Below are 26,953 nucleotides of genomic sequence, written 5' to 3' on the forward strand. Positions count from 1 at the left end.
GGCTCACAGCCATCAGTAACTCTCGCCCCAGAGGATCCAATGCCCTCTCTGGCCTCCACAGACACCAGGCACACATGGTGTTTCTGCATACACAGACGAAACACTCATACACGTAAAAGTGTACTAATGTTGAAAAATCACCCCCAAACCAGGCAATGGTGGCACATGCCTTTAATCCCAGCATGCAGGAGGCAGAGGTAGGCAGATCTCTGAGTTCAAGGCCAGCCTGGTCTACAGAGTGAGTACCAGGATGTCCAGAGCTATACAGAGAAATCCTGTCTCAAAAAACCAAATAAATAAATGAAAGAAAGAAAGAAGCATAATAGCATAATACACTGAGCTATGTCTGCCCCACTTTGAGACAGGGTATCTCTGTGTGTACAGCCCCATCATTCGGATAATTTCCATATTCACAGACACAAACTTTCCTTCCACGAAATTTGAAAAGGCAGCCCCGAGAAGGGGGAGTAAGGGAGCTGGTTCTCAGGAAAGACATGCTCTGGTCATGTGGCCTGGTTGATCCATGCAGAATAAAGAATCTCCAAGCCGGGCAGTGGCGGCGCACGCCTTTAATCCCAGCACTTGGGAGGCAGAGCCAGGCGGATCTCTGTGAGTTCAAGGCCAGCCTGGTCTACAGAGTGAAATCCAGGACAAGCACCAAAACCACACAGAGAAACCCTGTCTTGAAAAAAAAAAAAAGCACCACTTTTAACAGGTGGTACTGACTCCGTGAGTTTCTGCTACATTATTTAAGAGGAAGAATAAAGATATCTAAGGTATCTCCTTCATGGTGCTTCCGGAGGTAGATCCAGTTGAAAGGAATAATAAGGTTAATTGATAAAAAGGAAGTAAGGACAGTTAATAAAAGATGAATGGGGAGGCCCAGAAGCCACACCAGTCATCCTGCACTTAGCGTGCAGATCCTCCCTCCCCAGCACTTGACATTTGAGGTGCTGCATTCTAAAGGAAGCTCATTTACCATTCACAAAGGAAGCTATGCGGGAGAAGCTTGTTAACTCTGGGGACAGAGGCGAAACTGTCCAGGCCAGGTCACCTGACACAGGGAGGCTCTGAGCTATATGTCAAATTTCCATAAGCAGCCCGGTCCTCGGGTTCCCTCCTGTGAGCCTCCCTGCCACGCTCCACAAGCTGCTTGGCTGCTGCTTGTAATGAATTAAAGATATGTCACAGGTTATCATTAGGATTGTATAATTCCAGCTTCGCCTTTGCAAATGAGTTCAGTCTGGGAGCTGGGGAGATAACTCAGTGAGTAGAACGCAACGCTTGCCACACAAATATGAAGGCCTGAGTTGGATCACCCAGATAAAGTAAATAAATTGTGTGTGAGCATGTGTGTGTGTGTGTGTGTGTGTGTGTGTGTGTGTGTGTGTGAGCGTGCATGTGTGAGTTAAAGCTGGGCATGGTGGCTTTGCCTACAATCTCAGCCCTGAGGTAGAGAGAAGCAGACCCCAGGAGCTCACTAGCTAGCAAGTCCAGCTTACTCAGCAAGCTCCAGATCAGTTAGAGACTCTGTCTCAAAGAAATGAAGGTGGACAGTGCCCGAGGAATGACGACACCCACGGCAGACACCCAAGACCCCTCCACACACACAGAGTTCAATGAAAGCTCTCTCCTGGGTCCTAGAACACAATCTATAAAAGAGTCCTTTTACAACCCAAGTTGTGGTAGGTAGTTGAAGACATCTGGTTACTCATAGGAGTCAAGACATGTGCCCACAGTGTTTAGAATCACACTGAGTTGTTTTAATCTTGGTCTGGACTGGGACTGGGGCTCAGTAAGTCAAGCGGTTGCTACCCCAGCGATGAGGACCCTAGTTTGAATCTCCAGTACTCACATTAAAGCAGGCCACAGTGTCACAGGTTTCCATAACCCCAGCTGCTGCTGCTGGCTAGCTGCCTAGTGAAACAGCAAGCTTTGGGTTCAGCGAGAGACCCCGTCTCAAGGGAATAAAACAGAGATAAGAGCAGGGCACCCTCCTCTGGCTTCCACAAGCACGCCAGTGCATTACAGATGCATACAAATAAATAAAAACAAACAAATGCCTTTTTGAATTAAGAATGATGGGCTGGAGAGATGGCTCAGCAGTTAAGAGCACTGGCTGCTCTTGCAAAGTTTGGTTTCCAGCACCCATTTCAGGTGGTTCACAACCGCCTGGAGCTCCAGCTCTAGGGGTCTGATGCCACCTCTGGACACACACACACAGCATACACTCACTGACACACATAAACTCTTACAAGTACTTAAGAATGTCCCATGAAAGGTTCTTTTCTCCCCCTCCTTAGTTTAGAAAAACCGATACCTCTCTGGGCGCAGGCCCCGGTCACAGTGACGTGGTTAAATGCACCAAGAAAGCTGAGATCGTCAGTACACACTAGACCACTGCGGTGTCTCCCTCAGAACGGAGGAAGAAAGCTGAGATCAGCCAGCATGCCAAGTACACTGGCTCCTTCTGTGGCAAGACCAAGACGAAGAGACGGGCCGTGGGCATCGGGCACTGTGGTTGCCACATGTGAACAGTGGCGTGATGACCAGACCTGCGACACTGCTTCTGCTGTTACAATCAAGTCTGCTACCCGAGAACCGACGGAGCTAAAAGACCAGCAGAAGTTGCCCTTTCAGACACCCCTAGCCTGCAACAAATGTGTTAGTTTATGTAAAAATAAAGAAAGAAGCTGGGCGGTGGTGGCGCAAGCCTTTAATCCCAGCACTTGGAGGCAGAGCCAGGTGGATCTCTGTGAGTTCAAGGCCAGCCTGGTCTACAGAACGAGATCCAGCACAGGCACCAAAACTACACAGAGAAACCTTGTCTCAAAAAACAAACAAAAAGAAAAAAGAAAAATATGAAAGGCAGGTCTAAGCAACCTTTTCTCTTTATCGTGTCCCTCTGGAAGGATCATCCTGCACTCAGGGAGCATGCAGTGTGTTCAACCACACTGCTCTCACACTGCAGGAGGTTGTAATTGGGCACATAAGGAACTCTAGAGCCAATTCAAGGTTCCTGAGGCAAACAGGGCTGGAAAAAAACTGTCTGTCAAAGTCAAGGATGAGAGCTGAACCCACTCGGAATTCTGAGACTTTCCTTGAACTCATAGAGATCCACCTGCCTCTGCCTCTGCCTCCCAAGTGCTGGGATTAAAGGTGTGCACCACCACTGCCCAGTGAGATCTCTTTTAAAAGATGAATCTGCCCTCAGAATTCATCCCGGTGTTTTATGGGCCTACACATTCTTAAATTCCTAATTGAAATTTCGTGGACCATGTTAACCCCATCTCAGCCCTGTTGCCCAAACCAGAGAACAAATCTAGAGCTCCCTGCATGCCTGGCAAGGATTTGACCAGCTCCATCTCCAGCCCCAGGCTTGTTTAAAGTCTGAATTATCAGCTCCTGATGAGAAGGACCAAGACTTCTGTGTCCCTTCAACTTACTGCCATTGGTCCTCCCCTTTAATGCTCATAACTTCTTTAATATGAGACCTAGAAACAAATCCTGCATTTCCCTAAAAATTTAATCAGATATATTATTTATATATATTTATAAAGGGGTAGGAAGCCTATTTGCATCTCTTAGTTCTACTTAAAAAAAAAAACAAAACACCAGTTAAGACAGACCAGGACAGTCACTATGATGTCAATCATCAAAGTGAACTAAGGTCAAATTTATTATTCATTTTATTCTTCATTCAATTACAGAAAGAAAGAAGAAAAGGTTGAAGACAGGGAACTGAAGGGTATTCCTACAAAATTTGACTTGACAATATTTTGGCATAGTTAGTGTAAATTTAGTAGGGATTCTGCTTCCTGAGGAAATACAGAGAAAAATGCAGATGTGTCCTGTGGTAGGCCAGAAGGAAGATGTTCTCCCACCATCCTCCTCCAATTTTAATAAGCTTCCAAGTTCTACTTCTGACCACTAGGTGGCACCAGAACTCTGAAATAGTGAAATAGAAACACTAGTGATTTGCTGTGAACCTTAGATTAATACCTTCTAAAACTCACACTTCGGAGTAATCTAGATTGTGGCGCCTTTGCCATCTTCCCGTAATCTCTGCACGGGGGAAGAGTGGGTTTAAAAGCCTATGTGAGCCGTTCTTTTGTGGCCTGCTGCTCTTGCGGTGAGCTCTGGGATGGCCTTCGATCTAGCAGCTTTTCTTTTTGCCACAGCAGCCTCCAGAGCCGTCGGGTGCATGTCTGGGCTTCCCCTTGTCAGATTCCTCTGCAAGCTTGAATGGATCTCTGATTATATCCTGTCAAAAGGCAAGACAGAATGAAAGGACAAAGGGGTTTTGATGTCCCCGAACACTGATATTTCTGTCTGATTTGGGCTGATTTCCCAAGGAGGGAGATAAAATGTTACAGTACCATCCAGACCTTGGAGGAGCATCGTCATTCTAGAATTATGATGACCTTTAAAGATAAGCCTGGTGGCACATAATTCTATCCCTGCCCCCAGCAATGGGAAGGTAGAAGCAGGAGGATACAGACTTTAAGGCAGTGAGTTGGAGGCCAGCCTGGGCTACAAACCAAGGAACTAAAGATGGCCCTTTCAGATTTACCCTCCAGGGTAAATTTTACTCTAAAGACTGTTCAAGGTAGGGGAGCTAATTCCTGTTTGTTTTTGTTTTGGAGACAGAGTTCCAATGTAGCCCAGGCTGGCCTCCAACTCACTATGATACTAAGGGATTGCTGAGATTACACATATATGCCACTACCAATTTATGTTGTACTGGGGATTGAACCTGGGGCTCTGTACGTGCAGACAATCACTCTACCAACTGAACTAGATCTCCAGCCCCCGAGTGGCTTTATTGTTGTTGTGTTGAGACAGGCTTATGCCATAGCCCAGGTTTACCCAGAACTCTTGGTGATCCTCCTGCCTCAGTATCCTAAGTGCTGAAGCTACCATACCCTGTTTAAAAGTAGTTTCTGCTGGGCCAGGAGAGTTCAGTTCACCCGACTGATTCTGCCCTGTGAGATTCCCAGAAGCACCTGCCTTTTTACCTTTGGAACTAAAATTCTGAAATGCTAAAACTTCCCTGCCTATGCCTTAGTCTCCGGAAACATGCACATAAGACAAGAAGTTCAGCTGGAGGTACCAGTACACCCATGGATGTCCAGATTAGAGATGGCCATGCACGGTCACTCTGCCCTTAGAGCACAGGGTACAGCTCTCTAAGGAGACACAGTTGTCTTTAGTTTTCCTTTTACCTCCAAATGAGCTGCTTCTTATAGCAGCCCCGGTGGACCAGGAGCCAGCGGGGGCCAAAGATAAGGAACCAGGGGCAGAAACAAGTCTCCTTAAGGGAGATAAGCTGCTAAGTTCACACTCCCGATTTGACTGACGGGCATTCCAACAGAAGCATGGATGGCCGTTATAGAGACTGACGGTCTCGTTCAAATGGTGGTCACACCCTTGCTTGCCCTCAGTTTCCACTTTTCGTTTATGTTAAGGGTTTCTTATTTTTATCTTACCAGTATGGGTGTTTTCCTTGAATGAATGTCTGTGCACCACAAGTGTGCAATGCCTGTGGGGACCAGAAGTCAGATCCCCCAGAACTGGAGTTACAGGTGGTTGTGAGCCACCATGTGGGTGATGGAACCAAACCTGGGTCCTCTGCTAAAGAAACAAGTGCTCTTAATTAGTGAGCCATCTGTCTGTCCATCCTATTTCCACCTTTCTAACGCCAAAAGGTCACCCTGGACCTGGGCTTTGTATCCAGCAGAACAGCAGGGCTGCTGCTCCTGCCTCCAGGGAGCCCTCACCTCCACAGCACGCCTTTCTCTCTGGGGCACCACGGAGCCCTCACCTCCACAGCACGCCTTTCTCTCTGGGGCACCGGGGCCCTCACCTCCACAGCACGCCTTTCTCTCTGGGGCACCACTGGAGCCCTCACCTCCACAGCACGCCTTTCTCTTTGGGCACCGGCCGTCACCTCCACAGCACGCCTTTCTCTCTGGGGCACCGGGCCCTCACCTCCACAGCACGCCTTTCTCTTTGGGGCACCGGGGCCGTCACCTCCACAGCACGCCTTTCTCTTTGGGGCACCATGGGGGCCTCACCTCCACAGCACGCCTTTCTCTCTGGCCGCCCCACCCGCCCCGGGGCCCCCTCACCTCCACAGCACGCCTTCTCTCTGGGCACCCTCACCCCCAGCACGCCTTCTCTTGGGGCACCGGGCCTCACCTCCACAGCACGCCTTTCTCTCTGGGGCACCCCCCCCCCACAGCCGCCTCTCTCACCCCCTCCACAGCACGCCTTTCTCTTGGGGCACCGGGGCCGTCACCTCCACAGCACGCCTTTCTCTTTGGGGCACCGGGGCCGTCACCTCCACAGCACGCCTTTCTCTTTGGGGCACCGGGGCCGTCACCTCCACAGCACGCCTTTCTCTCTGGGCACGGGCCACCTCCACAGCACCTCTGGGCCGCCCCCCCCCCCTCACCTCCACAGCACGCCTTTCTCTCTGGGGCACCGGGGCCCTCACCTCCACAGCACGCCTTTCTCTCTGGGGCACCGGGGCCCTCACCTCCACAGCACGCCTTTCTCTTTGGGGCACCGGGCCCTCACCTCCACAGCACGCCTTTCTCTCTGGGGCACCGGGCCCTCACCTCCACAGCACGCCTTCTCTCTGGGCCCCCCCCCCCCCCCCCCCTGGCACCGGGGCCCTCACCTCCACAGCACGCCTTTCTCTCTGGGGCACCGGGGCCCTCACCTCCACAGCACGCCTTTCTCTCTGGGGCACCGGGGGCCCTCACCTCCACAGCACGCCTTTCTCTCTGGGGCACCGGGGGCCCTGGCACCGCTCACCTCCACAGCACGCCTTTCTCTCTGGGGCACCGGGGCCTCACCTCCACAGCACGCCTTTCTCTCTGGGGCACCGGGGGCCCTCACCTCCACAGCACGCCTTTCTCTCTGGGGCACCGGGGCCCTCACCTCCACAGCACGCCTTTCTCTCTGGGGCACCGGGGGCCTCACCTCCACAGCACGCCTTTCTCTCTGGGGCACCGGGGCCCTCACCTCCACAGCACGCCTTTCTCTCTGGGGCACCGGGGCCTCACCTCCACAGCACGCCTTTCTCTTTGGGGCACCGGGGCCCTCACCTCCACAGCACGCCTTTCTCTCTGGGGCACCGGGGCCGTCACCTCCACAGCACGCCTTTCTCTTTCAGGTGGCACCGGGGCCTCACCTCCACAGCACGCCGTTCTCTCAGCACGGAGCCCTCACCTCCACAGCACGCCTTTCTCTCTGGGGCACTGATGGTTTATGGTAAGCAGGCTTAGCCACTCTTCTCTTTGACTCATAAAAATCATTTCCAGAGGCCAGGAGAAGGCTCAGGGGGAAAAGCGCTCACCGCAGAAGCATGAGGGCCTGAGTTCAGATATGAGCATCTACATAAAAGGCCAGACATGGCTGCACATGCCTGTAACTCCAGCACTGAGCAGAGTGGAGACAGGATTCCTGGAGCTCATTGGTCATCCAGTCTAGCTGAAACAATGAGCTGCAGGTTCAGTGCATGAGCCTGTCCCCCAAAATAGGGCAGAGAGTGACAGAGACAGATACCAGACGTTTACCTGTACTCTCTGCACATGCACACACAGGCATGTCCACCTGTGTGTGCATATATATATATATATACACACATGTGCTGTGGGATGTTCTGTATGACAAATGTGTTGCTCTGATTGGTTAGTAAATAAAACACTGATTGGCCAGTAGTCAGGCAGGAGGAAGTATAGGCTGGACAAGGAGGAGAAGAATTCTAGGAAGTGGAAGGCTGAGTCAGAGACACTGCCAGCGCCGCCATGACAAGCCGCATGTGAAGATGCCGGTAAGCCACGAGCCACGTGGCAAGGTATAGATTTATAGAAATGGGTTAATTTAAGATATAAGAACAGTTAGCAAGAAGCCTGCCACGGCCATACAGTTTGTAAGCAATATAAGTCTCTGTGTTTACTTGGTTGGGTCTGAGCAGCTGTGGGACTGGCGGGTGAGAGATATTTATCCTGACTGCAGGCCAGGCAGGAAAACTCTAGCTACACACATGCACACACATGCATACGCCACACACACATACACACAAATGATTTTTCATACTCTTCGTCCCTTTTGGTGTTCTATCTACTAATAGGAACTTATCAACATCATTTCCAAATGTGTGTTTCTGGTCCTGAAAGACTAGAAGGAAATGGGAGTCGGGGGCATCTGAACAAGCATCCCTTTGCAGCACAAGCCCCCGTGATACTGGAAAAAGGATGCAGGGGTGCAGCATGCTGGTTGAAATGCCCACTCTAGAAGCAGATGTGTGTTCTAACTTCTAGCTGTGTGGTCTTGGATGAGGAAATTCATCTCCCTGCATCTCAGCTTCTTCATCGGTAGGAGGAGCATCACAAAGGTCATTGTGAGGACTACACAGCACCTTGAACACGTGACTGTCCCATATCTTGGCACTGCTAAATTGTCCCACCTGCTCATGTTATCACCACCATCCTGGCTGCAGCAAGACATTCCCGCAGAGTTGGCTTGCATCATTGCAGATGCTGCCTTGTCTTAACAATGTAACTCTTTGATTTGATACAAGGTCTCCTATAATCCTGGCTGCCCTTGAATATGTAGCTGGGGATGGCCTTGAAATCCTGATCTTCCTGCCTCCATCTCTCACTCCAGGCACATGCCGTCACACCCAGCAATAATGTAACTTTTGAAATGGCTAAACTATACTTTACTTGTCAGGATTAAAAAAAGAAACAAGGTTAGAGAGGTAGCTCAATGGGAATGTGCTTGCCTCGTATGCACAACATCATGAGTTCAATCCCCAGCAATGGAAAAGAGAGAGAGAATACAGAGGAGGAAGAGGAGGAGGTCTCAAGTCTTCCACAAGCCAATCACAAACCAGCATCATCCACACCTCCGTGGCAGCTGCTGGAGGACAAATACAATTTCCTGCAGGCTCAGTACAGCAGGGTTTATCATCAAGTTTTCCCATAAAAATGTGAAGTATCTCTTCCTCCAAGAGAGTGCAAGGCTATGTCTCTAGGTCACACAGCTGTTTCATCCTGATGCCCGGCTGGCTGCAAACAGAACCAGAAGAGTTACAACTTGAGAGAGATAGTGTGGTGTCTACCTCTTTCTACGCCTCTAACCTTACTTTGAAAGTGGGAAAACATGACACTAAGTAAGATCCTAGCTTGCTGCTGGGTGGGCTGGAGGCAAAGGGTGAGATAAGAAATAGGTCCGAGCTGTTCTCTTGCAGTGAGAATGGATGCGGAAGGCTGGAATACCTAGGAAGAGAGGCTTGAGGGAGAAACCGAGGCTGCTGATGGAGGTTGGTGACTCTGCCTATGAGCCTTGCCTTTTCAGTTGGCCTTATAGGAGTCAAGAGGCCAGCAGAAAGGCAGAGCGTGTGCCAGTGTGGGAAGGCTGTCCACTCGAGGAACCACACACTCGGTACTGTATTGATGTACAACACATGGAGCCTTGCAGGCACCGCCACATTGAATCTGAAAAGTGAGAGCCTGGAACATGGGAGGCTGGGACATTTCTCTGGTGAGAAATAGAGCTGAGAAAATTAATAACGGTGTCAATTCATGTGGCCCTTAGGCCGCACCTGGATAGTGCCCACCACAACCAAAGCAATCATTGTACAGACTGGATCACCGTGGGCCTGAGAGAGACATGGCCAAATTGGAGTGCGTGGGGCGGGGGGGGGGGGGGACACGACACGGGGGATGGGACCTGCCAGGACAAAAGCACCCTGTGAGAAGCCCTGAGGAAGCCCAGGACACTGCCTGAACTGAGCAGCAACAAACCGCTCACACCCAGCACTTCAGGATCTGTGAAGGCATGTTCGTGTACAGAATGGGAAACAGGCTGTCAAAAACACTCCTTGAGAACAGCATGGTCCTTCCCCGCACCTCCTCATTCTACAGCATGTTTCTGATACAGGTCAGGCTATTGCCAACTTGGGACAGACTGATGTCCCAAGATGGCCAGGACAGGGTGTGATCTGTCACCAAGTCTGACAGGAAAAAGAAATGGTGGGCAGGTGAAGACAACAAGAAAGCGGGTGTGACATGGCTTGCTTTGGGCAGCTCTCCTGGGAAGACAGACCCACAAGCTCCTGGAGTCTCACAAGGCTTTGGGAAGGACCTTAAACCTCCACGAGAGGAACAGCATTGCCTAGGAAGGTGAGCAGGTTCTATAATCCAGCATTCATAGCAAAACAAGATGAACCCACCAACTCCCTAGCACTGGCTAGGATAGGGTTGGAGGTGCCTCATAGTAAGAGTTATAGAGAATGACCTGGGTCTCACACGGAGTTGACTAGTTCTCAAAGACAAAGATATGTGGTCACTAAAAGTATACGACTCCACAGCAAGAACATTCTGTAGGGTTGGAGACAGCTACTGAAGTTTGTAAGGCGAAGCCACGAGAGTACTGAGTACTGTGGTGCTGACTACTGGGAGGCGCCCCAATCCTGGAGGGTACTAAGGGATGGCTGTTCTGTTAGAAAAGACATGCGGAGTCCTGTGGGGGAATCAGGAATCAAGATTTGGGAAGCCAAGGTGGTAGTGAGAGGGGAAGCAAAATAGGACCCTGCTCACTTTCTGCCCTTAGATGGAGAGTAGGAGAATGCAGAACAAGCCGGGTGGTGGTGGTGCACACCTTTAATCCCAGCACTCAGGAGGCAGAGCCAGGTGGATCTCTGTGAGTTTGAGGCTAACCTGGTCTACAAAGCGAGATCCAGGACAGGCAGCAAAACTACACAGAGAAACCCTGTTTCAAATAAAAAAAAAGAAAAAAAGAAAGCAGACCGAGCTATCAGACTGACATACTGCCATCAGAGAGAGAACGAAAGAATCAGAGCGGGCTGGATGTCACTGCTTGTCCACGGCGTCTCCAACAAGCCACATACAACTTGGAGAATGACTGGGAGTACAGGGCGTCAATAAGGTAAGACCTAGTGTCTATGCTGAGTGCCCACATTACCCAGGGACCCCGAAAAAAAGGCAATCCCCCCGAGCCTGTGTTCACACCTTTCTCAGCAATCCTACTACACTAAACCCCCGAGACTGGCTACTGTGCCCTCCCTTGGCAATTTCTCGGGACAGCAGAGTGACTCAGGGCCCCCTTCCAAGCTGATATTGTCTGGTCCCATTCTTGTAAAAGTAACCTGGGAAAAGAGGAAGGTGTAGAACACAGTAGGATGAAGGTGTATCTCTTCTGACCGAGGAGATAGAGAGGTCACTGACTCCAGCAAGATCCAAGGCCCCAGGCCCCCCATGAGTTCCCTAGGGGTAGCCAGATCAGATGAGACCCATTTGTTTCCAGACAGAGTAGGAGATAAAGCACAAGCCTGAGAGCTTCCTGTGCCCCTGTGCCCTGCATGGTAACAATATACAGACATGTACAGGGATGGCCAAGGAGCAGATTCTGGGCACTCCTCTGCTAGGTTTGCCAAAGCAGCTAGATGTCACCTGTACAACAGATGGCATGAGCTGAGCTCTCCTGCAAGAACATGAGGTACCTTGCTCTAAGCTCTGGAGGGAGCAGAAACTGGATAGACATCAATTTCACACCGTGTACAATGTCCTAGTACGAAGGTACAGAACAGACACATTCCTCACTGGTCACATGCAAACTGGCCAACTAGAAAGCCAGAGGGCAGACCCTCACTACGTCCAGGCAGGGGAAGGTATGGAGCCCAGTTACTTACAAAACTGCTTCCCCACCCCAGGGCATAGCGCTGGGGGGGTTTAATTTACACTGGAAATGTGAGGTGTGCAGATGGGTCGGCTGGAAACCGAAGTTGTCTACATTGCAGCTCAACCTGCCACTGGCATCATCTGGCTTTTCAGACAGGAGAAAATCAGGGCAGTCAGCGGGCAAAATTCTGGATGGTATGGTTGCCAGCATGTAGGCATGACAGACGGTCAAGCATGCTGATGACTGGGCAGTATACAAAGAACAACGTCACGGATGGCACAGTAGTAAGCAAAACAAGCACCTACTGGCGTCACCAAGCCTTTTTTCCTCTGAGGAAGATCACCAAAGTCTTGAGAACCTGTGCCAGACTGACAATACCAGGAGCAGCCACTTCCCAGGACACGCTGTTAGGGGTAATACCCAAACACATTGTGACATTTTTGTCTGCCACAGAACCCTTACGCAGCAGGCTTGGTGGAGTGCTGTGGAACAATCTGTACACTGTAAATATGTATTGCTCTTATTGGTCAATAAAGAGCTGACTGGCCAATGACTAGGCAGAATAAGGTTAGGCGGGAGAACCAGACTAAGAGAATGCCGAGAAGAAGGGTGGAGTCAGAGGAGACGCCATGAGACGCAGAGCGAGCAGGATGGGAGGAAGTACATACATGAGGTAAATGAGTCTCGGCAGCACACAGATTAATAAAAATGAGTTCAATTATAAGAGCTAGCTAAAAATGAGCCTAAGCTATTGACCAAGAATTTATAATTAATAAGTCTCTGTGTGGTTATTTGGGGAGTGGCTGGCAGGACAGAGATGATTGGAGGTCTAGATGAAAACCCTGCCTACAAAGGAGAAAGAAAAGTTTGTTAAAGCAACAGATTCAGACCCTGCAAGGCTCATCTCTGTTGGGTTAAGCTGAAGTCCCTAGAGAACATTAATCATTTAAAACACCTCTTGCTGCCATATCTGATCCTTATGAGTACCTGGGGGCTCTGAGTCCTGCCCCAAAGACCATCCATTTCCAAGCTGGGTATATAGGTTCTATGGAGTTAATACAAAGACAGACGGCCTGGCTATTTCATTCACTGTAAGCATTAAATCCAAGTACTCACACTGGTAACCTCAGCACCCGGTAAAGTGGAGGTAGGAGAATGCTGAGTTCGAGGCTAGATTGGGCTATAAGGCAAGCCCGCATCAAAAAAGTTCTAAATAAATAAATGCAGAGATGGGGAACAATATGGTAGCTTCGGGTGGCTTGTTGCCCTGGTAGGCTAGCTATTCCCCTCCAGTATTAGGTGTCTCCAGCTCTTCCAACTCGGTCCTTATTAATCTCTTAGACCCTTGTAGCCTCCATTTTGCTAGAAATTTGCATTCAGGCTTCCATTCATCACTGTGGTCTTCAGTTGGTTTTTGTTGTTGTTGTTGTTGTTGTTTTGCTTTTTGCTAGTTTGGTGTGTGTGTGTGTGTGTGTGTGTGTGTGTGTGTGTCCTGGAAATGGGGCTATTAGCAAACTTAAATTAATGCCTAGTCAGTTTCTTACCCTTTTTGTGGGAGATATGCTAAACTGTCAGTTTTGTTCGGCGACTCCGCAGAAAAGGTGGATTATGTCTTGATGCACATTCCTGTTACTTGCCCAGGTGTCTGGCCTCCTCTCATATAGCACGTCTATGGCTGCTGTGGACTCTCTTTACAAGTTGAACAAATGGCCTCACAGCACGCTGCCAGCACAGTGCTGACACCCCTTGCAGGATCAGGGTGTACTGTGGCAGAGGAAGGCACATGAAATAGAAAGAATTATAAGGAATGTTGTGATTGGTCTCGGAGCTGAGCAGTGGTGGTGCACGCCTTTAATCCCAGCACTAGGGGGCAGAGGCAGGTGGCTCTCTGTGAGTTCAAGGCCAGCCTGGTCTACATAGTGCGTCCCAGGACAGCCAGGGCTACATAGTAAGACCCTGTCTCAAAAAACAACAACAACAACAAAAAGATTGATCTTGGTATGGCTGCAGCCATCTTCAGCTGTAACTACCATGGTTATTAACCCAAAGTACCCTAAGTATCAGCATTGCCTGCAGTTTTCCAATAAATGATAACAGATGAAAACCATTAGAGCATCATAGAGAGCATCAGTACCCAGCTCCATTAGAGCAGCATAGAGAGCATTGGTACCCAGCTCCATTAGAGCAGCATAGAAAGCATCAGTACCCAGCTCCATTAGAGCATCATAGAAAGCATCAGTACAGCTCCATTAGAGCATCATAGAGAGCATCAGTACCCAGCTCCAAGATGCACTGGTCACTTTGATAAATTCCTAAGATAAAACAGACATATCCTGGCTACTGTAAAGTCACTTCTGTCATTTTCCACAGACGCTCCTCTTTCTGGCCCACATTTTAGGGTTCCAACCAATATTGCTGCTGTCTAGGACCACACTTCTGTCAGTAAGACCATCAATAAACTGTACTGTGTGTAGGCCTGGATCTGTCTGCTCTCCCTCAGCGCCTCACATCAGTCCTCAGACACTAGGACTCAGTGGTCTCATAGCAGGTCTCTAATATACCTGATTCTCTTAAAGAATGTGACAGGGAAATACCACAAGGCCTAACTGTATATCGATGCATGCTCACTGTATAAACCATAATACCATACAAACAACAGAAAAGGAGAAAGTTTTGGATAAAGATAATTTCTGAGACCAGAGTAAACGGCACATGGGAGAACAATTATAGAATCCTGAAAAGAAGGCTGGGCGGCGGCGGCGCACGCCTTTAATCCCAGCACTCGGGAGGCAGAGCCAGGCAGATCTCTGTGAGTTCGAGACCAGCCAGGTCTAACTTCCAGGGCAGCCAAGGCTATACAGAGAAACCCTGTCTCAAAAAAAAAAAAAAAAAAAAAAAAAAATGACACAAGGCAACATTCAACATTTCAAAATAGTGAAGAAATGGTGATTATTTAATAAACAAAGCAAATCTTGGATTAGTTGATATTTGGACTAGTTGATATTTGGAATGAAATGTTATAGGCTCTGTAGTTAAGAAACAGGACCCCGAAGTTTCTTCTACCAGAAAATTGTTCATTATGTCCACAGGCTTCTAGGGAATTATTATCCAAATACTAGAGTCCCCAAATGTTTCAAGGTTGAGGCTCCTATACATTTTTGGCTTGTCTCCCATGTATGGCCACATACATTTTTATTGGATGCTTTAAGTTACTGGGCAATAACAGCGAGAATGAGATGGGGGAGGAGGAGGTAAGGGGCTGTGGGAGAGATGCAGTCAGTCTGCACCCAGACAGGGAGCTACTGACCACCCCACATGCGCACACACGGACACCGACCAGCCCACGTGGCTGTTTCCTGGGCTTTTCTCTTCTTAGTCCTTAGGGGCTCCCTCCTTCCCCAACCACATAACTTGATGTGTCATTCTGTAATCAGAATGAGAGACAGGATGCTGTGGTGGTAATCTAATTGTACTGAAATATTATTTTGATGTATGTTAATAAATAAAGTTGTCAGAGCTATTGACCTAGCAGATTGGTGTGCACGCTAATCTCATAGATCTGTGGTAATATACCAGAGAATATGTTTGCTGGAACAGAGACACAGTGGGAATGCAGCAACATACTGCGCGGGGGCTGGGCAACAATAAAATACTTGCTCTCTACATGTCTGTGTCAAAAAGAAAATAATGCATTGGGTCTAGAGGTGGGGGGGTGTAACACTTCTATTTTAAATTTTCGCTTTAGGTAGATTCTGTTCTCAGCACCTACATGGTGGGTCCCAACCATCTGTGACGCCAGTTCCAAGGGATGCAACACTGTCTTCTGACCTCCACAAGCACCAGGCACACACATGGTGCACAGACATCATACATGCAGGCAAAACACTCATACACATAAAATAAAATAAATAACAAACCTTTTTTGTTTTTGTTTTTGTTTTGTTGTTGGTTTTGTTTTTTGTTTTTGTTTTTGTTTTTGTTTTTCGAGACAGGGTTTCTCTGTGTAGCTTTGCGCCTTTCCTGGAGCTCACTTGGTAGCCCAGGCTGGCCTCGAACTCACAGAGATCCTCCTGGCTCTGCCTCCTGAGTGCTGGGATTAAAGGCGTGCGCCACCACCGCCCGGCTATAAACCTTTTTATTTATGACTAGAATGCAGTATTTACTGGTGGCATGATTGAGGAGGGACAGCCCTGTGGAAGCCCGCCTAAATGAATGCCCATCACCTGTCTAGGAAATCATGCGTGACCCCACAGCCGTTGACCATAAGTCATTCTTCAGACATGTTTTCAGACTCAGTCTCACTGAACTTCTAAAAGCCCCACTTCTCTAAGACATGGATCTTCTGGTGGTCTGAGAACCTAAACTTGGTCCTGCATAGGACCTCTATCACATGTTCCATGCTCTGCAGCTTGGCACAAATGGATGTGATGATCTGGCCACAGCAAACTTTTGCCCACTGTGCCCAAGGCCTTCCTAAAGGCACCTTGCATCCTTGCCTGCAACCCTGACAGAGTGGTCATAAGATCAAATACATGAACTTCACATGGAAAAGGTTGTCTCCAAGGCTCCTCGGGCAACCCATTCAAGCAACAGGCTACATATACCATCACCCTATCGCAATATTTATGCTAAACTAAATTCCAAGATGTGAAAGCCAAGCCATAAAAAAAAGAGGAAGAGAATCTTCATAACAGATTTGACAATAGATTCTTAGACATTCTCCAGGAAGTACCAACAACTAAAAAAAAAAAAAAGCAAATGAGTTACTCAAAACCAAACTTAAAGACCTTTTTTGCAACCAGGAATACTATCAAGACAGTAACAAGCCATATATCTGACAAGGCCTGGTATACAGAACACACATGCCCAAATCTGGGGTGCAGGTCAGTGGTCAGAACTTGTCTGCAGTGTGTAAGGTCCCGGGTTTAACGCCAGCACCAAAAAACAAAACAGACAGAATGCAAACATTAAAAAAAAACTCTTAAAACTCAGTAGCAAAAGGCAACCAACCCAATTTAAAAATGGGCCAAGACATGATGAGCCATTTCCTCAAAGATACGCAAACTGCCGCTAAGCACAGAGAAAGGTTCAAAACTGGTAGGCTAGAAACTCAGATCAAAGCCACACAACTTGCCTCCCACGTTCCATTCCCAGCACCCACAAGGTGCCTCACAACCCTCTTAACTCCAGTTCCAGGGGACCAGATGCCCTCTTCTGACCTCTGCGGGCACCAGGCACATACGTGGTCCACAAACACATACAGTCAAAACATTCATATGCAAAAAATAAAATTAAAACAATCTAACATTAAAAAATAAATGAATAAGCCAGGCACACACCTTTAATCCCAATACTCCAGAGGCAGAGGCAGGTGGATCTTTGTGAGTTTGAGGCCAGCTTGGTCTACAGAGCAAATCCCAGGACAGGACTGTTACATAGAAAAACCCTATCTCAAAGAAAAATGAGTAAAATGAAAAAAGCCAAATGAATGAAACAGGCCTAAGAACAGGTTAAGATGATTCGTGAAATCATCTCTGATGTAATGGAAGGAGGCCAGTTTCTTCAGTTCCCGTCTCTTTTCTTGCCTTCCTGCTCCTGACCCTTCCAGTATCCGGGAAGCCTTCCTAGCTTTCCTTTCTTAAAATCTTTCTTAGCACAACCGCTTGCTGTGGCACAGGGTGGGCACTGGTGTGCACAGCTTTCTTCTGGAAAGCTCCCGTCCTGGTGAGAAGCCATGGCAACTCGTGGCTGCACAGCAGCAGAGAGCTACTGCCCATCAGTACAGACTCACAGGGGTTCCTACTCACAACGGGCCCGGAGAGGCGGAAGAGAACACCTTTAGAGTCTACATTCTGAGGGCACATCTGCACCTTGTGTGACAGAAAGGAGTCTACAGGGACTTGTTCTTGCTAGTGGCTTGTTTGTTCCAAGTTACCTCCTTGGCCTGATGGCCCTGGAGGAGACAAGGACAATAAGGGAAGAAAGTGCCTAGACGTGGCCAACTGTTCGGAGGACAAGGGGAGAGGGTAAGAGGTGTTGATAAGGACGGAGGCACTGCCATCACAGATCTCAGGGACAAGGCTGGCCACCTGACAAGAGGGCGGGAACGCTGGGGAATGATCGCTGTTGCTCCCCCCCCCCCTCTGCTGAGGCTGCTGGCTGTAGATAAGGGAAGGCGGTTTTCAGGGTATCAGATCACCTGCCTTCTGCAGAAGCACAACTTAGAGATTCAGTTCCGTCCCTGCTCTTGCCACCTGTGGTGACCAGCAACAGGACTGCTGTGTTCTGGCGACGGGGCTGGGATACAAAGTGGTGCAGCTACTGTGGAAAACAGCTCGGTGGTTCTTTACACGCTAGGAATATGCCCGGATGTGGTAGCACATTCCCTTTAATCAAAGTACTCTCGAGGCAGGAACAAGTGGATCTCTGTGAGTTCAAGGCCAACTGGTCTGCATACTGAGTTCCAGGCTGGCCAGGGCTACACAGTGAGATCCTGTCTCAAAAACAAAGAAACAACCAACATCAAAAGCCACCAAAAGTTAGAAATGTAGACAAAACAATTCCATTCTTAGGTATAGATGCAAAACCTTTAAAAGCAGAAACTCAAGCAAGTATTTGCACATCCATGTTCCTGATAGCACTATTTATAGTCTCCAAGAAGCAGGACGACACATCCAGTGGAGGACAGACACACAAATGTGCTCTAGCTCTACCCCGAGGAGTGAAGCTCTGATGCATGCTCCCATTGAAGAAGCAGCCTTGGAAACACAGGTGAAAAAAGTCGGATACAGAAGGCCATGTGTGTATGAGTTTGGCCATATGAAATGTCCAAAAGAGGCAGAACCAGAGTCGAAGCCAATCGGCCACTGAAAGCCAGTGGGAAGAGGGCTGGAAATCGCTGTTCAACGGGTATGAGGTACTGAAAGTTCTGGAAGCGGAGAGTGCTGATGGCTGTACGACCTCATGAGTGAACTAAATGCCACCGAGTTACTATTTCTAAAAGCGTAAATTGCCAGGCGGTGGTGGCGCACACCTTTAATCCCAGCACTCGGGAGGCAGAGCCAGGTGGATCTCTGTGAGTTCAGGGCCAGCCTGGTCTACAGAGCCAGATCCAGGACAGGCACCAAAGCTACACAGAGAAACCCTGTCTCAAAAAACAACAACAACAACAACAAAGAAAAGCATAAAATGGGGAGCCATTGAAAGGGCTCAGCAGGTAAAGGTGCTCACTGTCAAAGCTGGTGACCTGAGTTCAAATCTCTAAACCCCATGTGATAGAAAAAGAGAACCAACTCCCACAGCCATCCTCTGACTACTGCACACCTACACACACACACTCACACATACACACCACACACACACACACACACACACACACACACACTCACACACACACACTCACACATACACACACAAATAAACATATAAATTAATTAATTTAAAATGTTAAAAACACACACGCTGTAGCTAGAGTTTTCCTGCCTTGCCCACAGTCAGGACAAATCTTTGTCACCCGCCAGTCCCACAGCTGCTCAGACCCAACCAAGTAAACACAGAGACTTATATTGCTTACAAACTGTATGGCCGTGGCAGGCTTCTTGCTAACTGTTCTTATATCTTAAATTAACCCATTTCTATAAATCTATACCTTGCCATGTGGCTCGTGGCTTACCGGCGTCTTCACATGCTGCTTATCCTGGCAGCGGCTGGCAATGACTCTTTCTGCCTTCCTGTTCTTTCTTTTCTCCTCTCTGTTAGTCCCGCCTATACTTCCTGCCTAGCCACTGGCCAATCAGTGTTTTATCTATTGACCAATCAGAGCAACACATTTGCCATACAGAACATCCTATAGTGCACACACTAATAAACATATAAATTAATTAATTAAAAATGTTAAAAATCGTTTTTAGTGCTGGAGAGATGCTCAGCACTGGCCACACCTCCAGAGGACACAGATTCAAGTCCCAGCACCCACATGGCAGCTCATAACTGTCTAAAACTCCAGTCCCAGAGGAACTGGATGCCCTCTTCTGGCCTCTGCAGGCACCAGGCACAAACGTGGTGCACAGACAGACTGACATGTAGACAAAATACCCACAGAAATAAAATCAAATAATAATAGCTTTAAAAATCTTTTCAACTTTCTAAGTGGTTAAATTGGTAAGAATTATTTAATTTTATCTTAGCATTGGCGATTACCAGAAGGAACTGGTATAGGCTGTTTATAATGTTCACCTGGGGTTAGGGTTTGTTTTGTTTTGTTTTTGAGACAAGGTCTTCCTTTGTTTCCCACGTTGGTTTTGAACTCCTGGATTCAAGTAATGCTCCCCCTTATTTTTAGTCAGCAGAGTTATGGATATGTGGTACTGGGTCCAGCATGTAGTGTGTTCGTGTGGTAACTCTGAATCTTTTTGTATCTGGGCCCTTTGGACAGTTTCCCAGAAAGTATATACACAAACACAATTGTAGAAGACTTACAGGTACCTTCCATTCAGTTAACTCACAGGTATTTCCAAAACTCAGAGATGATTTATTATTGACTTGCTAAGAATTAGGGCGGAAAAGAATTTAGGGGCTGGAGAGATGGCTCAGGGCTTAAGGGCACTGGCTGCTTTTCCAGAGGATCCAGCTTTGATCCCCAGCATGCACATGGCAGCTCACAACTGTCTGTAACTCCAGTTCCAGGGCATTCACAGTGCACAGACATACATGCAGGCAAAACACCCATACACATAAAACAAAAATAAATCTTTAAATAAAAAGAATTTGTCACATCAAATCCAATTATTTATATGTATCAGTTGTGGAAGCCAGCAGCAAAGAAACCTATTGTCTCCTCAGCAGAGCCTGGAGTTTGTGCTTGTTTTAAGGGCGCTGTTTGAAGTAGGGAACTGAAAGTCAAACTAACCTTTGTTTCTAATCCAGAACAGCCCTGGGCAACCAGCAGCTCGGCTCCAACAGGTGTGAAGAGAAACTCTGGAGCAAAACGTGAGTTCTTCAAGATAGCCGCGGTCTCTCCATCCACGTCAACAGCTTCGCCTTCCTAAAGGGCAGCGAGAAGTGAGTATCAAAAACGTCACTTGAGTACTTCCGTTCCAGCAATCAAACCCAGGTTGCCAGGCTTCCCCGGGAAAGCACCCTTACCTGCTGAGCCATCCTGCCAGCCCAGCACTTTGAATTTATTAGAAAATGTCCAGGAGCTTACTAAGTATGGCATTGGGGGAAAGGACCACACCAACCCCTAATGTGCTACGCGCTCGTCTTCAGACCCTCCACTGATGCCACGTCTATCTGCAGGTGGTCAGCTGAGCAATGTCAGGATCACTTTTCTCAGAATGTCGACACTGCCTCAGTATTTAATGTCAGAGACAGCTAGGGAAACCATCTCACCCTGAACTTGACTTCATCAGCTAAAGGGCAGCTTTGGACCAGTTGTTTCTGAAGTATATTTCTCTGACTCCCAAGATGCTTGGGAAGTGAGTTATATAAAGTGGTGGTTCTCAACCTGTGGGTTACAAGGACCCTTTGGGGTCTAATGACGCTTTCCCAGGGGTCATCTAAGACCATCAGAAGAAACAAATGTTTACATTATGATTCATCACAGGAGCAAAATTACAGTTATGATGTAGCAACAAAGTAATGTTATGGTTGGGGGTCACCACGACATGAGGAACTGTAGTAAGGGGTTGCAGCGTTAGGAAGGGTGACAACCACTGATAAAAAGCAGTGCATGTTATTCAGTAAGTATTTTCTCTTTTCTTAATTTTTAAACTTTTTAAAAAGCATTTTTGTATGCGTGTGTGCACATGTTTGAAGGCACACACATGTAAGCACAGGTAGAGGCCAGAAGAAAGTACTGGGTAATGCCTCCTATTACTGTCTGTTCCTTCAGGCAGTCTCCCCCGAGCATGGCTGCTACGCCCACAGCTGTGACACCTGTGTAGCTGTAGCAAAGCATGCCGCTGTGCTGGAGTCCGGCAGCTGAAGGGTTGAGGTTAGTGCTTCTTGGAGCGAGGCCTCAGGCGGTTCCCCCACAATCAACAGTCGCCATGCAGCCTGAGGATTCCAGGAGGCCCTGGAGGACAAGATGGCCTTGACAACAGTCCTTGTTTGCACTAATCATGCTTTTTCTCTGTATGTCTTTTCTGTGTGGGGGGGGGGAGTGAATCATGAAGGAAAAAAACAACTTTGGAGTGATTTGCCTTTCATGGAAAGGCTAGCCAGGACTAGAAAGCTTTGGTGCCTTTATAGTAAGGAAGAAAGTCAGCAGATCATAAAAAATATAAAGCCAGCCCTAAGGTATTGGTATAAAAGGGTATATGACAATTAAAAAGATAGATGAATGTATAATAATGAAAAAGAAATAAATGAAATTATACAAAAAGTATATAGAGGGTGAGTTAAGCCTTGGCTGGTAAAAGTCTGGGTCTCACAGATGTGATCTTTGGCGCGAGACAGATTTCACAAAATTCTGAGATCATGCCCTTAAGCAACAACCACAATGAACTCCAAGCTGCGGAAGTGATACACAGAAATAGATACTGATGTGCTTTGCTATTGTCTACACAGAAATAGATATTGATATGCTTTGCTATTGTTTTTTGCTGATTCTGTGAAATTGTAAAAGTTTGCTGATTCTGTATAATTGTAAAAATTAACAGTCTGATGTAATCCCCTGCCAAGTTCCTTGATTGTAAAAGAATATAAGCACTGGTTTTGCAGAAGTAAATCTACAGCAGCACATCAATCCATTGTGTGTCTGTCTGTCATTTCCTCGCCGATTCCTGACTTCTCCTCGAGCCTTCTCCCTGGTTCTCCCGCAGTGGTGGTCTCCCTCTGGGTGGTCTGCGGCAGGTGGCGCCCGAACAGGGACCTGAAGGACAGGTAATCTTTCCCCTCTTTTCTTTCCTCAGAAGTCAGGTACGGCTCTTACCAGGGAGCTGCAGTCCCACCGGTAAAGGATCACCGGTTAAGAGTAAGTAATCAAGGAATCATGGGGCACTCATTAACTAAGAATGAGAAAATGTTGGTAAGCTATGATACAACACATGTTAACCAAATCAGGGTTCCGGACATCAGTTTCAGATGTGGAACAGTTTATTGAATTTCTAAGAAAGACTAGCCCTTGGTTCGTTGAGGAAGGCTCCTTGACTTTAGAGGAATGGAAGAGAGTGGGGAGAGAAATGCGTCAATATGTACAGACCCATGGCGAAAAGACTCTGCCCCCTCAAGCATTTCAATTATGGTTTCATTTGAGGGATCTCTTGTCAGAGACAACCCCGTTTCAGGGACTTTGCAGGGAAACCCCTTCTGATCAGGGGGAATCCCCTATTTATGCAGAAGTAGGCCAGGAGGAAGGAGACGAGGAAGAGTATCTGCCGCTCACCGCCTCTGCTCCTCCTCTGCAGTATAGCACTATTATAGAAGACAATAATGATGATTGGGGTCTTGATGATCAACAAGCAGAGCAGGAATGGGAAGACGATTATCGGGATCATTCTGATAATCCCCGATCTTTTAAGGTGCTCGGCGCTGCGGCCAATCAGTGGCCCGTGCCAAAACCCAGGAAGCATCCTCCACTGCCTCCTGTTGGCTTCCAAGGGACCATGGCAGAGGCACGAAGGATGGGGGACGCCTCTTTTGGGGTCTTTCCTGTTACAGAATCATGGGATGATGAGGGTCCTGTATGGGAGCCCCTCTCATTAAAGGTGTTAAAAGAATTGCAATCTGCAGTGAAAAGTGTTGGGGCTTCTGCTCCCTACACACTGCAAGTAGTGGATGTGGTTGCCAGCTCTTGGTTAACACCCTATGACTGGATGCAAACCGCAAAAGCCACTCTCAGCCCTGGGGATTATATCCTCTGGAGGACTGAGTATGAAGACAAGAGTAAAGAAACTGTGGTACAATCCCTCAGAAAACGTGGCCCTAAGCCCACTATGTCAATGCTTATGGGGACAGAGGATTACACCACCCCACAGTCTCAGACCAAGATACCTAGAGATATCTTGCAGTTGATAACAACCAACGCCGTACAATCATGGTGTAAGATTCCTCCTCAGGGAACCAAAGGAGGAGCATTGGCTAGCATTAGGCAAGGTACTGAAGAGTCTTATCCAGAGTATATAGCTAGACTTGAGGAAGCTATTTCTAGAATGCTCCCTCCCTCTGAGGGAACGGACATTATTTTAAAGCAGTTAGCCAGGGAAAATGCCAATGCTCTCTGTCAGGATCTGATTAGGCCAATCAGAAAAACAGGAACCCTACAAGATTATATAAAAGCATGCCAAGATGCCTCACCGGTTGTAGTGCAAGGAATGGCCTACGCCGCAGCAATGAAAGGACAGAAATTTAGCGCCTATGTAAAACAGACATATGGGAATGGCAAGAAGGCCACCCAATCTCCTACTTGTTTTCAATGTGGGAAAGAAGGACATATGCAAAAAGATTGCAGGCAGGGAAACAGAGCAGGACCCAGAAAGGGGGTTCCTGGCCTATGCCCTCGCTGCAAAAAAGGTAGACATTGGAGAAATGAGTGCAAATCAAAGTTTCATAAGGATGGAACTCCCCTAGGTAGAGGAGATTTCGATGATGATCTAGAAGAGACAAAAAACTAGGTCAGGGGTGTTCTCCTAACCCCGCACCCAAGGGAGAGGAGGCCAAGCAAAGGGCACCTCCCTCAGGGTTAAACCCTGATGCTCCAGAATTTACTATTCATGATTTGCCTAGAGCAACTCCAGAGAGTGCCGGCTTGGATCTTGCTAGCACTAAGGATATGATATTATCCAAATGGGATGGAGTGACATTGGTCCCCACTAATGTGAAGGGCACTCTGTTGCCACAAACTGTAGGAATAGTCATTGGATGAAGTTCCAATTATCAAAAGAATTTTGAAGTTCTACCAGGAGTTATTGATGCAGATACAAAAAATACAATCAAGGTTATGGTGAAACCATTAGCTGAAACTATACAAATTCATAAAGGACAGAGGCTAGCTCAATTGATTCTTTTACCTTTTGTTAAGTTACCCAATCCTGTTATTAAAGCTGCTCGAGGGCAAGGGCAGTTTGGATCCACTGAAGGTGCATTCATGAAACAGGATCTCGGGGAGAGACCCTTTAAATGTATTATGATCAATGGACGGAAGTTTCGGGGTCTGATGGATACAGGTGCGGACAGGACCTGTATAGCTGCCTCAGATTGGCCCAATAGCTGGCCCGTCCATAAGACAGGTTCTTCTTTGTTAGGGCTTGGCTCTGCTTCAGGAGTTATGCAGAGCACTGCATTATTAAAGTGGAAGAATGAAGGCAGGGAAGGATTGATTCAACCTTATGTGCTTCCTTCTCTTCCCTTTACACTATGGGGAAGAGATATGTTAAATTCCATGGATATAAAGTTAGTAACCTCAGACCAAATTAGTCATCAAAATTTTTCATAGGGGCCACTGCAGAACATCTATATGCAGATAAAATAGAGTGGCTTACTCACGAGCCTGTATGGGTGAGTCAGTGGCCCCTAACAACAGAAAAAATACAGGCTCTAGAACAGCTGGTGCAGGAACAATTACAAAAAGGACACATAATAGAGTCCAATAGTCCATGGAACAGTCCTGTCTTTGTTATTAAAAAGAAATCAGGAAGATGGAGACTGTTGCAGGATCTTAGAGCAATCAATGCAGTCATGAAAGACATGGGACCTTTCCAGCCTGGTCTGCCCTCACCTGTGGCTGGGCCACAAGGATGGCATATAATTGTCATAGATTTACAGGATTGCTTTTTTACCATTAAACTTAACCCCTCAGATAGTAAATATTTTGCCTTTAGTGTTCCCTCAGAGAATTTTAAGCAGCCTTTTAGGAGGTATCAATGGGTAACTTTACCACAAGAAATGAAAAATTCACCCACATTGTGTCAGAAATTTGTAGACTTGGCTTTACAAAAGATAAGACAGGAACATCGTGATTTGTATCTTATCCATTATATAGATGACATACTTTTGGCTCATAAAGATAAAACTCAGCTGGAAAAAATATTAGAGAGAACTATTGAAGCATTAACCCTATATGGTCTGGTAATAGTCCCTGATAAGGTGCAAAGAGATAGGCCTTTGAATTATTTGGGTCAAATTATTAAAGAAGGTTATATTACTTCTCAAAAGGTTTCCATTAAAAGGGATAAATTAAAGACTTTAAATGATTTCCAAAAACTTCTAGGTGACATTAATTGGCTTAGACCTTACTTAAAAATTACTACAGGTATGTTAAGTCCATTATATTCCATTCTTCATGGTGATGCAGATCCAAAATCAAAACGAAAATTGACCAAGGAAGCTATTGAGGCTTTACAATTAGTGGAACAAGCCTTAACTGAAGCCAGAGTACAACAGATAAATTATAAAAAACCTTGGTCTTTACTAATTTTTGCAACTTCCTATACACCTACTGCCTGTCTTTGGCAGGACGGGATGTTGGAATGGCTACATTTACCACACACTCAAGCAAAAATGTTAGCTGATTATCCATATTTATGTTCCCTGTTAATTTACAAAGGCCACAATCGGTCCAAAAGATTATTTGACAGAGAACCTCATATTATTATCATTCCATATAATAAGGCACAATTAAAAAATTTATATCAATTTAATAAAGATTGGATATTGGCATTGCAACATTATACAGGCCAAATATTGTATCATTACCCTAAACATCCTATAATAAAATTTACAAGGCATGTGGAACTGATATTTCCTGTCTGGTTCTCTCACAGCCCCCTAGATCATGCTGTAAATATTTTTACAGACGGTTCTTCCACAGGAAGAGCTGCGGTTTTCACCCAGACACATGGGCTGTGGGTAGAGAAAGGAGAGAAAACTTCTGCACAGCAAGCAGAAATAAGAGCTGTTATCTTAGCTTTTGAGAAGTTTCCTCAAGAGCTTAACCTTTTTACAGATTCTAAATATGTAGCTAATTTGTTTCCAGCATTAGAAACTGCTCTTTTATCAGGGAAGTCCCCTATTTTACCATTTTTACAAAAATTACAGAATTTGGTACACAATAGATCACAAAAATTTTATGTGGGACACATAAGGGGACATAGCAAATTACCTGGCCCACTGGCTCAAGGAAATGCTATGGCAGATCTACTAACACAAAATTCTTTAGGAGCCTTTACTATACAAAAAGCTCAACAGAGTCATGCAATGCATCATCAGAATGCATCTGCCTTGAAAAAGATGTTCT

General features: G+C 47.0%; 1 protein-coding gene across 2 annotated transcripts in view; it reads right to left on the minus strand.

Annotated features, from left to right (window-relative positions):
- Positions 1-3,618: 3,618 nt before the first annotated feature.
- The window catches only part of As3mt (arsenite methyltransferase), a 45,765-nt gene continuing 22,430 nt past the window's right edge, over positions 3,619-26,953 (minus strand). For both annotated transcript variants that reach the window (XM_028874683.2, XM_028874684.2), the window contains 2 exons: positions 20,627-20,761; positions 3,619-4,264 (listed from right to left, as the gene is read on the minus strand). In XM_028874683.2, the coding sequence (XP_028730516.1) occupies positions 4,157-4,264; positions 20,627-20,761 (243 nt within the window). In that variant the 3' untranslated portion in view covers positions 3,619-4,156. The remainder of the gene's footprint in view (positions 4,265-20,626; positions 20,762-26,953) is intronic.

The sequence above is a fragment of the Peromyscus leucopus genome, chromosome 1 (assembly GCF_004664715.2).
Source record: "Peromyscus leucopus breed LL Stock chromosome 1, UCI_PerLeu_2.1, whole genome shotgun sequence".
Classification (NCBI taxonomy): domain Eukaryota; kingdom Metazoa; phylum Chordata; class Mammalia; order Rodentia; family Cricetidae; genus Peromyscus; species Peromyscus leucopus.